This window comes from Echinops telfairi, unplaced genomic scaffold (assembly GCF_000313985.2).
Source record: "Echinops telfairi isolate 266 unplaced genomic scaffold, ASM31398v2 ScPeMD7_7414;HRSCAF=8452, whole genome shotgun sequence".
Lineage (NCBI taxonomy): Eukaryota > Metazoa > Chordata > Mammalia > Afrosoricida > Tenrecidae > Echinops > Echinops telfairi.
This window is the reverse complement of record NW_022111314.1, coordinates 127550-137660: the sequence shown is the minus strand read 5'-3', so window position 1 is coordinate 137660 and position 10111 is coordinate 127550. Positions and strand designations below refer to the sequence as shown.

Here is a 10111-nt window from a genome sequence, read left to right as displayed (position 1 = left end):
GGGGTGGGCAGGGAGGGCACATCACCTGGTGAGTTGCCTGGCGGAAGCTCCCTCACCCCCTACTCTGTGTTAGAGATGCAGAATGAGGCTGTGAGGCCCTGACAGCTGGGGTGGCTACTCACACAGGATGAGCATGCTACTACTCCTGGACAGAGACTGCCTGCCTCTACCCTGTTCTCCCTCTGTCTCCCCTCCTCCCCCTGCTGCCCCACTTCCCCAGGAGGGTACAAGCTTCCTCCTGTTCACCCTGCCAGGTGATCCCACCCTCCATAGTCTGGGCTTGAATCATAAGCCAAGGGCCACAGCAGCTTCAGCAAGGGTGAAGGGTCAGGAGGCGAACTGTCAGGGAAAAGGCTGGAGACTGGGCCGGCCAAGGGAGTGGAGGGCAGGGTCCCACGAGGGCTCAAAGCCCATGGCCAGGCTGGACCTTTTTTGCTGGGCCTACCCTGTCTCTTGGCTTCTGGTACAGTAGATCATATGGCATTCAGCTTCGGCTGCAGTCTCCACTCCCGCTTCCCCAAAGGACAGGGCTTCTCAGTCTCAGAGCCACCAGTGGGGTGGGGAGGGGAGGGAGGATGAGAAAGACGGGTTCCCCAGAGCACCTCAGGAGAGCAAGTTTTGGATGTTATCGGAGCTGGCAGCCTGCCCCCTTCTTTAGAGTAGGTTTGTGTGTGGGGTGGTGGTGGTGTTTTGAGATTCAGAGTGCACAGGCAGACTCCCCAAGGGGCCTGACCCAGTCTCCAGAGCCCTCTTGTGCAGGGAGGCTCTTCAACCCCCCACTTGCAGTCACTTCCCCTGCCCAGAATTTGGGTCCCATGTGAGGTCCAATTTTCCCCAAACTGCCCTTACTAATGGGTTGGGAGGGGCCTAGAGGGTTGTCACTGAGCCAGGCTCTTCCCCCCATCTCCAGACTTCAGGGGGCTAAGCTGCCTGAGGAGCAGTGGGCAGTTGGGGGGAGGGGTGGCCATGCCGGTCATACCTTGGCACTCATCCACTTGTCTCTCTTCACTTGTTGGGGAGCATGGCTGGGTACCCTATGTCTGGGTCAGATTGATCCACCCTCTCCGCTTCCACCCAGGGGCCCGGGGCGGGGTGAACAGCGGCAAAACCAGGGCTACCTGCCAAGAAGCACTTTATGTGGGGCGGGCGGAGGCTCTGAGAGCGCCATCAGCGCGGCGGGAAGAGGCTGCCGTCCAGCTCCTCCTCCAGGATGGTCTCCACGCGCCTCCGCTGCGAGGGCAGGCGCTGGGGCCGGGCGCGCGCACAGGGCAGGCCCCTCTCCTGCCCCTCCCCGCTCCCGGTCCTGCGGGCACCTCTTGCCGGTCCAGGGGGTCCGGGATCCTCCTGGGTTTCAGTTGCGGCGGTAGGAACACCTCTAGTCGGATGGCGGCGCGCGCGGATTTCTGCCGCTGGATGAGCAGCGAGATCTCCTCGGCCTGCCGGGGTTGGGGGTGGCGAGCGAGAGAGCGAGGGAGCGCGGCCCTCGCCCCGGGCGCCCAGTCTACCTCGGCCCTCGGGGCGTGGCCCGCGAGCTCACCCGCATGCGGGCGTAGCGGAGCCGCAGGGCACGGACGCGCCCCCGGGCTTCGGCCGCCTTGAGAACACCCAGGAGCCGATCCTGCAGCGCAGGCGGCTCGAGAAGCTGAGTCCACGCACGCGGGTCGGGCATGCGGTGCGGTCTGTCAGCTCCAGCGACTCACGCGGGAAGGTGGACGCGGCCACGGCCACGTCCTCCAGCAGGTCGCCGAAGAGCAGGTGGCGGTGGCGCTGCGCGGGCCCCATGGCTGCCAGCCCCTCCAGCGTCAGTGCCCAGCTTGGCTTGCGGGGCTCCGTCGGGTACACCTCCTTCGGACACACCTTGGGGAGCCCTGGCCCCGGCACACCCTTGCCAGCCCGCTCCCGCGGCTCCCTGCGCCCAGCCTCCTTTGCCGCTGGTGGCTGCGTCCTAGGGCCCTGCCAGGGGAGTGGCTTCGTGTTGGCTTGGCCGCGCCCGCCTTTCTGCCAGGTCCCAGGTCCGGGCCTCCGGCCTGTGCTTATCCTCGAATGTTCCCTCTATCCAACGTCCCCTCCCTGGTATTGCGCGTCCAGTGGTCAGCTAAAACTTTGGAAGGGCTCGACTTTTCAGGAATTACCCTTTCTGCTAGACGTTTGCGCGCCGAGAATCCCCCACTCCCACCCCAAGTCCAAATTGATGCCGAGCCATGCCTAGTGGGCCTCCAGCGTCTGTTGGCAGCAGACAGAGAGCATCACTCACTCCATTGGGGGCGGGACTTTCACCCTGGTCTGTCACCCTGCGCAGCCCAAGGACCCCGCGTTAGAGAGGCCGGGCTGGCCTCCATTGAAAGCCCGGCTGCCTGTGTATGTCTTCGTGGGCCTGTGTGTCTGCATGCTGGTGTGTGGGTCAGGCCGTGTGTGTGCCCATGTATGTGTCCTGGGAGTCTGAGAGGGGAGTGACCAGCCGGCTCCGGACCTGTCCCGCAAGGAGGGGCAGAGACCAGCGGTCAGGGAGGAGGGTCCCTCTACAGCTCACCCACTCCTTTCTGCCCAGCCCCAGCCCACAATGCTTCAGACCTGACCTTGGGCAATGTCCCAACCCCCTGCCCAGCTCAGGGGATGGCCCCTCGCTCCCACCTTCTCCTGCTGCTCCATCTCAACCTCTGACCTGGCTTGTTGGTGTGGTTGCCAGGCAGCGAAGCCCTGCCCCTCCCCCAACCCGGCAGAGGAGCACCCCTCTGTGGGAGCTGAGCTGGGTGTCCAGCCAAGAGCCCCTCCATCCAGCCAAGAGCCCTGCACAGTGATTGTAGCCTCCTTCTCCCTCTCCACGTCCTCTCCTTCCTGTCTGGAAGGGATTGTGTGTGTGTGTGTGTGTGTGTACTTGTGGGTAATGAAGAGACAACCCTCTTCTGGGCCAGGGCTGTGGAGCCCCGCCTCCTGCAGTGGTAGGTCTAGTGGCCAGACACCCCTCCTACGGAATCAGGAATTAGGTGGGGCTATGGAGCAGGGCCTCCTTTTGTGGTCTCAAGTCTCGAGGCCCTGAGCCCAACATAATGCCTGCATTATAATTTCCCAATGTGGTTGCTTATTTTATAACTCATTTCTTTATGAATTTCTTCATCAGTTCCATCATGGATTTGGGACTTACCAGCTTCTTCCATATCCCCTTCGTGCTCACACCCCTCTGGGACTGAGCCACTCAGGACAGGACATGGGGCCACCCCTATGGGATGCACAGTCCTCAGTTCCAGCCTGGCCCCTGGCCACGCCCCTGGGGCCAGTGTGACACGGTAGGAGGCTGTGGATTGCTCCGCACCCAGCCAGCCCGCGCTTCCTGCAGGGGGTCGGTTGCAGCCAGGCCCCAACTGTGTGTGTGGAGGGGTCTAATGACACAGCTTCCGGGGGGGGCCTCTGGGGCTGGCCACCTCTTCTAGGCCACCTCAGGGATAATTCTCTTGAGCACTAAGTGCAGGGCTGGGGCAGAGGGACATCATCTTTGAAGCCAGCTCCTTAGGACTCTGTGGCAGGGTCACCATGCCTGGCAGATTCCTTGCTTCAGCCTGGGGGCCATGCGGGGGTGTTGCTCCTGGCGCCTGGCGGAGGGTCCCCAAAGGGAGAGCATGTGACTTTCCCTGCTTATTGTTTTAGGGCGTAACAAACATGACTGCTCTCTCCCAGGCTGGGAGGGGGATTGTAAGAGAGCACCTGTCTAGGGGAAGGTGCACTCTGAATTCTGAAGGAAGGCCCTAGTCTCCTTTCACCAACTCTGGGTGTTCCTGGGAGCGCTCCCTGGGTCTTGGCATCCGCCCCCTGGGTCGAGGACAGCAGTGCTCAACCTTCCTAACACCTCGACCCTTTAATACTGTTCCACATGTGGTAGTGACCCCCAACCATAAAGTTTTTTCATTGCTACTTCATAACTGTAATTTTGCTACTGTGATGAATTGGATGACCCCTTTGAAAGGGTCACTTGAGCCCCAAAGGGGTCGTGACCCACCAGTTGAGAACCGCTGGTCTAGGAGGTCCTCAGCTGAGAGCCAGTTCCAAAGAAGGTGTTCTGCTCTGAACTCTTTCTTCCTTGGTAGTGGTGACTCTCATTTGTCATTATTTTTATCTATTTTATTGTGAATTCGTTGAAAAATTACAGATCAGATCACCAGTTTTACATTTAGAAATTCATTTACTTACATTGTGTTTCAACTCATCCACGGAAATCCCCTCAACATCCCATCACTTATTCCTGGGCTAATCTGGGTCGACTAGAGAAACAAATCCAGAGACACTCATATGTGTGTACGAGAGAGCTATATATCAAAGAGCAATTGTCCTTTGAGAAAACATCCCAGCCCAGTCCAGTCAAGTCCAGAAGTATATTAGTCCAGAAATCCAATACTAGTCCATAAATTCCTCTTCAGACTCACGCAGCACATGCAATGATGCTGACAGCAGGAAGATCACAGGCCAGTGGGTGAACTGGCACTGTGTTAGACAGGGTTCTCTAGAGAGATAAAGCCAAATTGCTGATAATTTAATATATTTATTTATAAAGATAATTAGATATATAACAAGGAATGAACTGTTAAATCATATACAGTTAAATATATAATACAAGAATACAAGAAAGAAACAGTTAAATTATAAAGCACTACAAATGGCTCAATTCAACTCACTGCCGTGAGAGAGATGGGAGAGACTAGCAGTCCTTCAAGTCTAGTCTGCTGCCAGATCTTCCTCTATTTATAGAGCGAGCTAGGCTATGTCAGCACAGCAGCCAATCAGAAGGCAGGTCACCAACTGCCAGCCAGGTCACCAATTGCCAGTCCCCAGCTCCAGCGATCTCTTAAAGGGACCTCAACTTACAGCGACACAGTCCACAGGCTAGGCGTCCCACAGGTAGTGTAGCCTTTAAATTGAGGCACAGGACAAGCAAGGCAGCCGCACACTGGTCCGATGATCAAAGAGCGAGAGACAAGAAAGGCGAGGCTCACCGAGCCATTTATCTCTCTGCCCTTCAGTTAATCCCACTTGTGTTTATCGGCCAGGGTGACACAATAAACTCTCTCAGGCACCATGTGGCTTGTCAACAGGAATGTCAAGCAGAGAAAGAGCGCCACCTTCAGGGAGGAAGAGAGGAAGTCCCACAATGCTCATGGGAAGCCCACACCCAGAAGGAGGGATCACCAGGCTGTGACCTGACTGACAGGCTAGACTCCACCCCTTCACTCTTATTTATCAAGTCGATGTGAAGTTGGGTAAGTACCACATTCCACTTTCTCCGTTTCTATCCTTCCCTCTTTCCTAATGCTCAGAACTTTGTTCTTGAGTCGAGATCCTGCCCTTTCCACCTCGAATGGTTGATTGTTCAAGCACCCCCGGTGAGTTCTGTCCTAGGCCAGAAGGGTGACTAGGCGCATAGTACTGGGGTTCTAACTGTCCCTATCCGACCAGTCAGCTGGGTCTCTTTTGATGATTTTGGTTTCTGGTCCACATTTTCTCCCACTCCATCCAGGGTTATTTCCTCACCTAAAAGTGAGGTAGGGCCATCGTTGGGGGTTCCACGAGTCTCCACCTATCCACTTCTTATGATTTTGAGTTTTGCTGCATGCTGGTCCCTCACTCTCTCCAGGACCTTTGAACGAATCCCTTTCAGAGCAGTCGGTAGTGGTAGCCAGGCCCCGGCCCCCTCCTGTCTCCGGGCTGGGGTGGCTGTCTCCTCAGTCTTTCCTCCAGGTGGGCAGAGATTAACGTTTGCACCTTGGAGAGTCACTCACAAGCTTTTAAGACCTCAATCCCTCCTCACTAAAGTAAAGTGTAGAACACTGCCGTTGTGAACTATGATATGTCAACTTGACCTTGGTGTCCCGAGGCTGTGGCCCTGAACCCATAGGCCCAGCAATTCATTCCCTCAAGGTGTTTGGTAATGTCTAAGAAGTTTCATAACTTTGCCCCCTCTATGCCCCACCATGTTCATGGATATACTTATAGCAAATGTAAATACACATATGCAAATAGCCTGTGTATAGTCATGGGTGTTCCTGGCTCTCCTGCCGTCCCTGTGCAGCCTGCGTGTCTACCCGAGCATCTACTGGACATTGCAGGACTGTTTATGTGACAGTCATTACTTTTGTTGCTTCTAACTCTTTAAAACAACAACTTTTAATTAATTAATTAATTAATTAATTATTATTGTGAATTAGGTGAGGGCTTAAGGAGTAGGTCACCATGTAGTATTTAACAACTTGTCACACCTCCTGATACCTTGCCCTGTCCCTCCATTTCTTCCCATCTCCCTCTTATAGTATATAGATTTCCTCTTCATCCAAGTTAACACCCAGATGCCCGCTAGCCTATTGCTTCCTGTCCCTACCGCTGGTAACCACCAATGTTTCTTTTGGTATGAACGCCTTTACACTGGTCTATTTTACACAGCGCTGTGCTGTCATACGATGCGTGTTCTTTGGTGGCGGTGTAACTTTGTGTGACTCACCATACTGTCCTCCAAATCCACCAGCACGCCAGGTGTTGCGTCACTGATCTGCAGGATACAGAGTGTTGCAGCGTGTTGGCTGCACCCAGGCTGGTCTATCCTTTCCCCCCACAGTGGGGGTTTAGGTGGGTTCTACCTTCTTGCTATTGTGCAGAGTGCTGTGGTGAGCAGGGGGTACAGATATCTCCTTGCGCTGCATTCTTTATTTCTTTAGGGTGTACCCCAGGTAGAGGGGTGGCTGGCTCACATGGCATTTCCCCTCCCAATTGTTTGAGGAAGCGCCAGTCCACCCCCTCAGTGGACGGACCGTGTTACAGTCCCACCAGCAGTCTGAGGGCTTCAACCTCTCCCCACCCTCGCAAGAGTTTTTGATGTCCCATTCTCTCCTTATCTGCCCTGTGCTCTGCATGTGGGGTGCGGTGGGGTCTCCTGGTTGTTGTGATTTGCATCTTGACTGGCTAGGGCTTGGGAAGGTCTCCCCATCTGTTTGTTGGCCGTCTGAATGTCTTCTTGGGCGAGGTGTTTGTTCATGTTCACTGCTGCTTGGTGTTGAAGTGGGCTGCTCATCATTTTCTCCTTGAGGTGTTTACATTTTCTGTAGATTTTAGAGATTATTCCCCCCTCTGATATGCCACTGCCCAGTCGTCTCCACCCCACCCCCACCCCCTGTCTGTGGGATCTCTTTTCCTCTTTTGGTGAAGAAAGACTTTAGATGCACGAGGTGCCAGGCATCTCTTTGGTCAGCTGCTGTGTGCATATTTTTCCCTGTTTGAGAATGTGTTGGTGACATGTAGTAAGGCCCCCTAAGTTTGTCCCTCTGTTTTCATTGGTGATCTTTGCAATTGTAGGGTTTGCATGTAGGTCTTCAATCCATCTTGGGTTCATTTCTTTCTATGGAGTGAGGTCCCGTCTCCTTCTGCAATTGGAAATCCAAAGGGAATATCTCTTCTCTCCATTTAATGTCTTTCGGCCCTTTGGAAAAAAGGCACTTGTGGATGGATATAGTTCTGGTTCTCTGTTCTGTTCCATCGGTCCATGGATCTACCATTGTACCAGCAGCAGGCCTTTGGACTACCGCGGCTGTGTAGTAAGTTTTGAGGTTGGGATGTAGAGGCATCCTACTTTATTGTTTTTCTTTTTATTTCTGTTTAATTTTTCTTTTTTTCTTTAGTAGTGGTGGTAGTTACATAATTTCAGGTCAACTTGATAAATAGGCACAGGGGTGGAGTCCAGACTGTCAATCAAGTGACAATCAGCCTGATGATGCCGCCTTGTGGACGTGGTCTTCTCACGAGGGTTCTGGGAACTCCCTCTCTTTCTCTCTGACTTTATCCTCCTGTTGACAAGCCAAGTGGAGACTTTCTAGACCTTCCAGAGCCCCTCTCTGTGCTTCAGAGCCACACTCAGAGAGCTGGAGGAGCCACATGGAGACTCACCCAGTGTCGAGATGCTTCCACCTCCATTGGATCCAGAAGAGTTTGCACCCACCGGCCTGTCTATCATCTTCCTGCATTTTGCAGCATTGCATGTGACTGCATGAGTCTGACAAGGGATTTATGGACTATTATCGGACTCATAGGCTGATATCAATCTTATGGACTTGATTTGGAATGGACTGGGATGTTTCCTCAATATATAATTGGTCTTTGATCTAAAACCCCTCTTACACATATATGAGTGTCCCTGGACTCGTTTCTTCAGTCAACCCGGCCTGACACAGTCATGCTTTCAGTCACTGGGCCTCTTTCTTTGCCATACAACGTGGGTGGTTATTTTCTGTCTCTTTCAAGAATGATGCTGGAACATGGACTGGGCTTGCATTATATTTGTAGATTGCTCAGGGTAGAACTGACATTTGTGTGACGGATCTCGTACCCCGCCATGCTACTGAATCTTTCGATTAGTTCCAACAACTTTCTTGCCAAGTCTTCAGGATTTTCTAGGGGTGGGATCATATCTGAAAGTAGAAAGGGTTTTGCTGCTGCTTTGCCAATTTGGATGTCTGTAATTTCCTTTCTTGCCTGATAGCTCCGGGTAAGACTTCCAGCACAATATAGAATAAGGGTGGTGACAAAATGGCATCCCTGTCTGGCTTCCATTCACAACTGGAAGGAGGGTTTTCAGTTTCCTCCCATTGAGGGTAATGTTGGCCGTTGACTTGTACACATGCCCTTACTTTACTGAGGGTCTCCCTTCTGTTCCTATTGACTTGAGTGCTTTCATCAGGAATAGGTGTTGGAAATTGTCAAATGCCTTTACGTGTTAATTGATACGATCATGCGGTCCTTTTTCCTTTGTTTTATTTATGTGGTGGCTTACACTGATTTTTTTTTTTAATGTTGCATACCTGGAATGAATCCTACTCGATCATGATGTATTATTTTTTTTGCTGTATTGTTGTCTTCTATTGGCTAGGATTTTGTTGAGAATTTTGGTAACTATGTTTACAAAGGATATTGGTTTATAATGTTCTTTTTTTTAGTGATGTCTTTGCCTGCTTTGGGTATTAGGGTTATACTTGGTTCCAAAAATTAATCTTTTCCTGCGAGTGGCTGGAAGGCATCTGCATAAGGTCCATCATGATGTGAACCGGAAGGACGGTGGCCTTCATTAACTCGAGCCCTCCTCATTTTTGGCTGTAGTAGCCTCAGTGGGAGCTACTTCCTCTAACACTTCCGGCGTCTCCTTTTCTTCCTCAGCACCGTCATCATCCTGGGGATAGAGATCGGGTATTTCTGCAGGCACTCCGGCATGGCCCGGAGCTGGTCTACACAGCCTGACCCCTGGACATCCTGCAAGCAGGAGTGGAGACAGAAAAAGGCAGGCTTGAACTGCCTGGAACTTCCTCCCGGGCATTGGCAGTTCCAGTCACTGTCTCCATTTGGCAGTATCCACCCGTGCTCCTCATACCGGTGGTTGGGGTCACCAGCCACCAGCTCTGCATTGCTCCGAGTTTCGTGGTCTCCTGTAGTAGTCACAAATAGGATCGATCCACTCCTTCCCTTCTTGCCGGCAATGGGCCATAGCGGCAGCCCTCACTCAGATTTCAAAACTGGAGCAGCGGTAACGTCTGTGACCTCTCACCGGTGGGGCCTTTGTGTCCAGCTTTTCTAATGCACAGGTAGTGTTTTCCTATTACTTTGTCTGTTTCTTCTAGGTGTTCACATTTTTTGGGTGACAGTTTTCCGTGGTGGTGGGCTAGGTGGCCTTAAGCCCGTTTGCATTCATACCTGCCCTGCGTCCCACAGAAGGGACAGCCTCTGCACCGGCCTCCCAGTTGCTGGACTGGGGTCCATTGTTCTAGCCACTGTGTCAATCCATCTGGTCAAGGGTCTTCCCCGCTTGGCTGACCCTCCTGCGAGGCGCTTCAAGGACGTGAGCCGCAGTCCTACCCTCCTCACTTCTCAGGAGGATTCTCGCGGGGCTGCTGCACAAGACAGCGCTGTTGGTTCTTCTGACAGTCCATGGCACTGCCAGTATTTTTTGCCAACACAAGAGTTCAAACACACCAGTTCTTCTTCAGCCTTTCTTATTGGCTGTACACGTTTCACATGCAGATGAAGAGACTGAAAATGGTTTGGGTCAGGCACACTTTAGTCCTCAAAGTGATATCTCGCTTTTTAACATCTC

The 10111-nt window shown here is 52.9% G+C and overlaps 1 protein-coding gene and 1 pseudogene across 1 annotated transcript; both read right to left on the bottom strand.

Moving 5' to 3' along the window:
• Positions 1 to 1059: 1059 nt before the first annotated feature.
• Positions 1060 to 2649, bottom strand: LKAAEAR1 (LKAAEAR motif containing 1). The gene is given in 5 exon segments (XM_004716053.2): positions 1060 to 1230; positions 1314 to 1436; positions 1538 to 1681; positions 1684 to 1953; positions 2632 to 2649. Coding segments are annotated over 5 exon segments (618 nt in total). The 3' UTR covers positions 1060 to 1167.
• A 6442-nt stretch (positions 2650 to 9091) lies between these two features.
• On the bottom strand, positions 9092 to 9505 carry LOC101655199 (annotated as a pseudogene).
• Between the last annotated feature and the right edge of the window lie 606 nt (positions 9506 to 10111).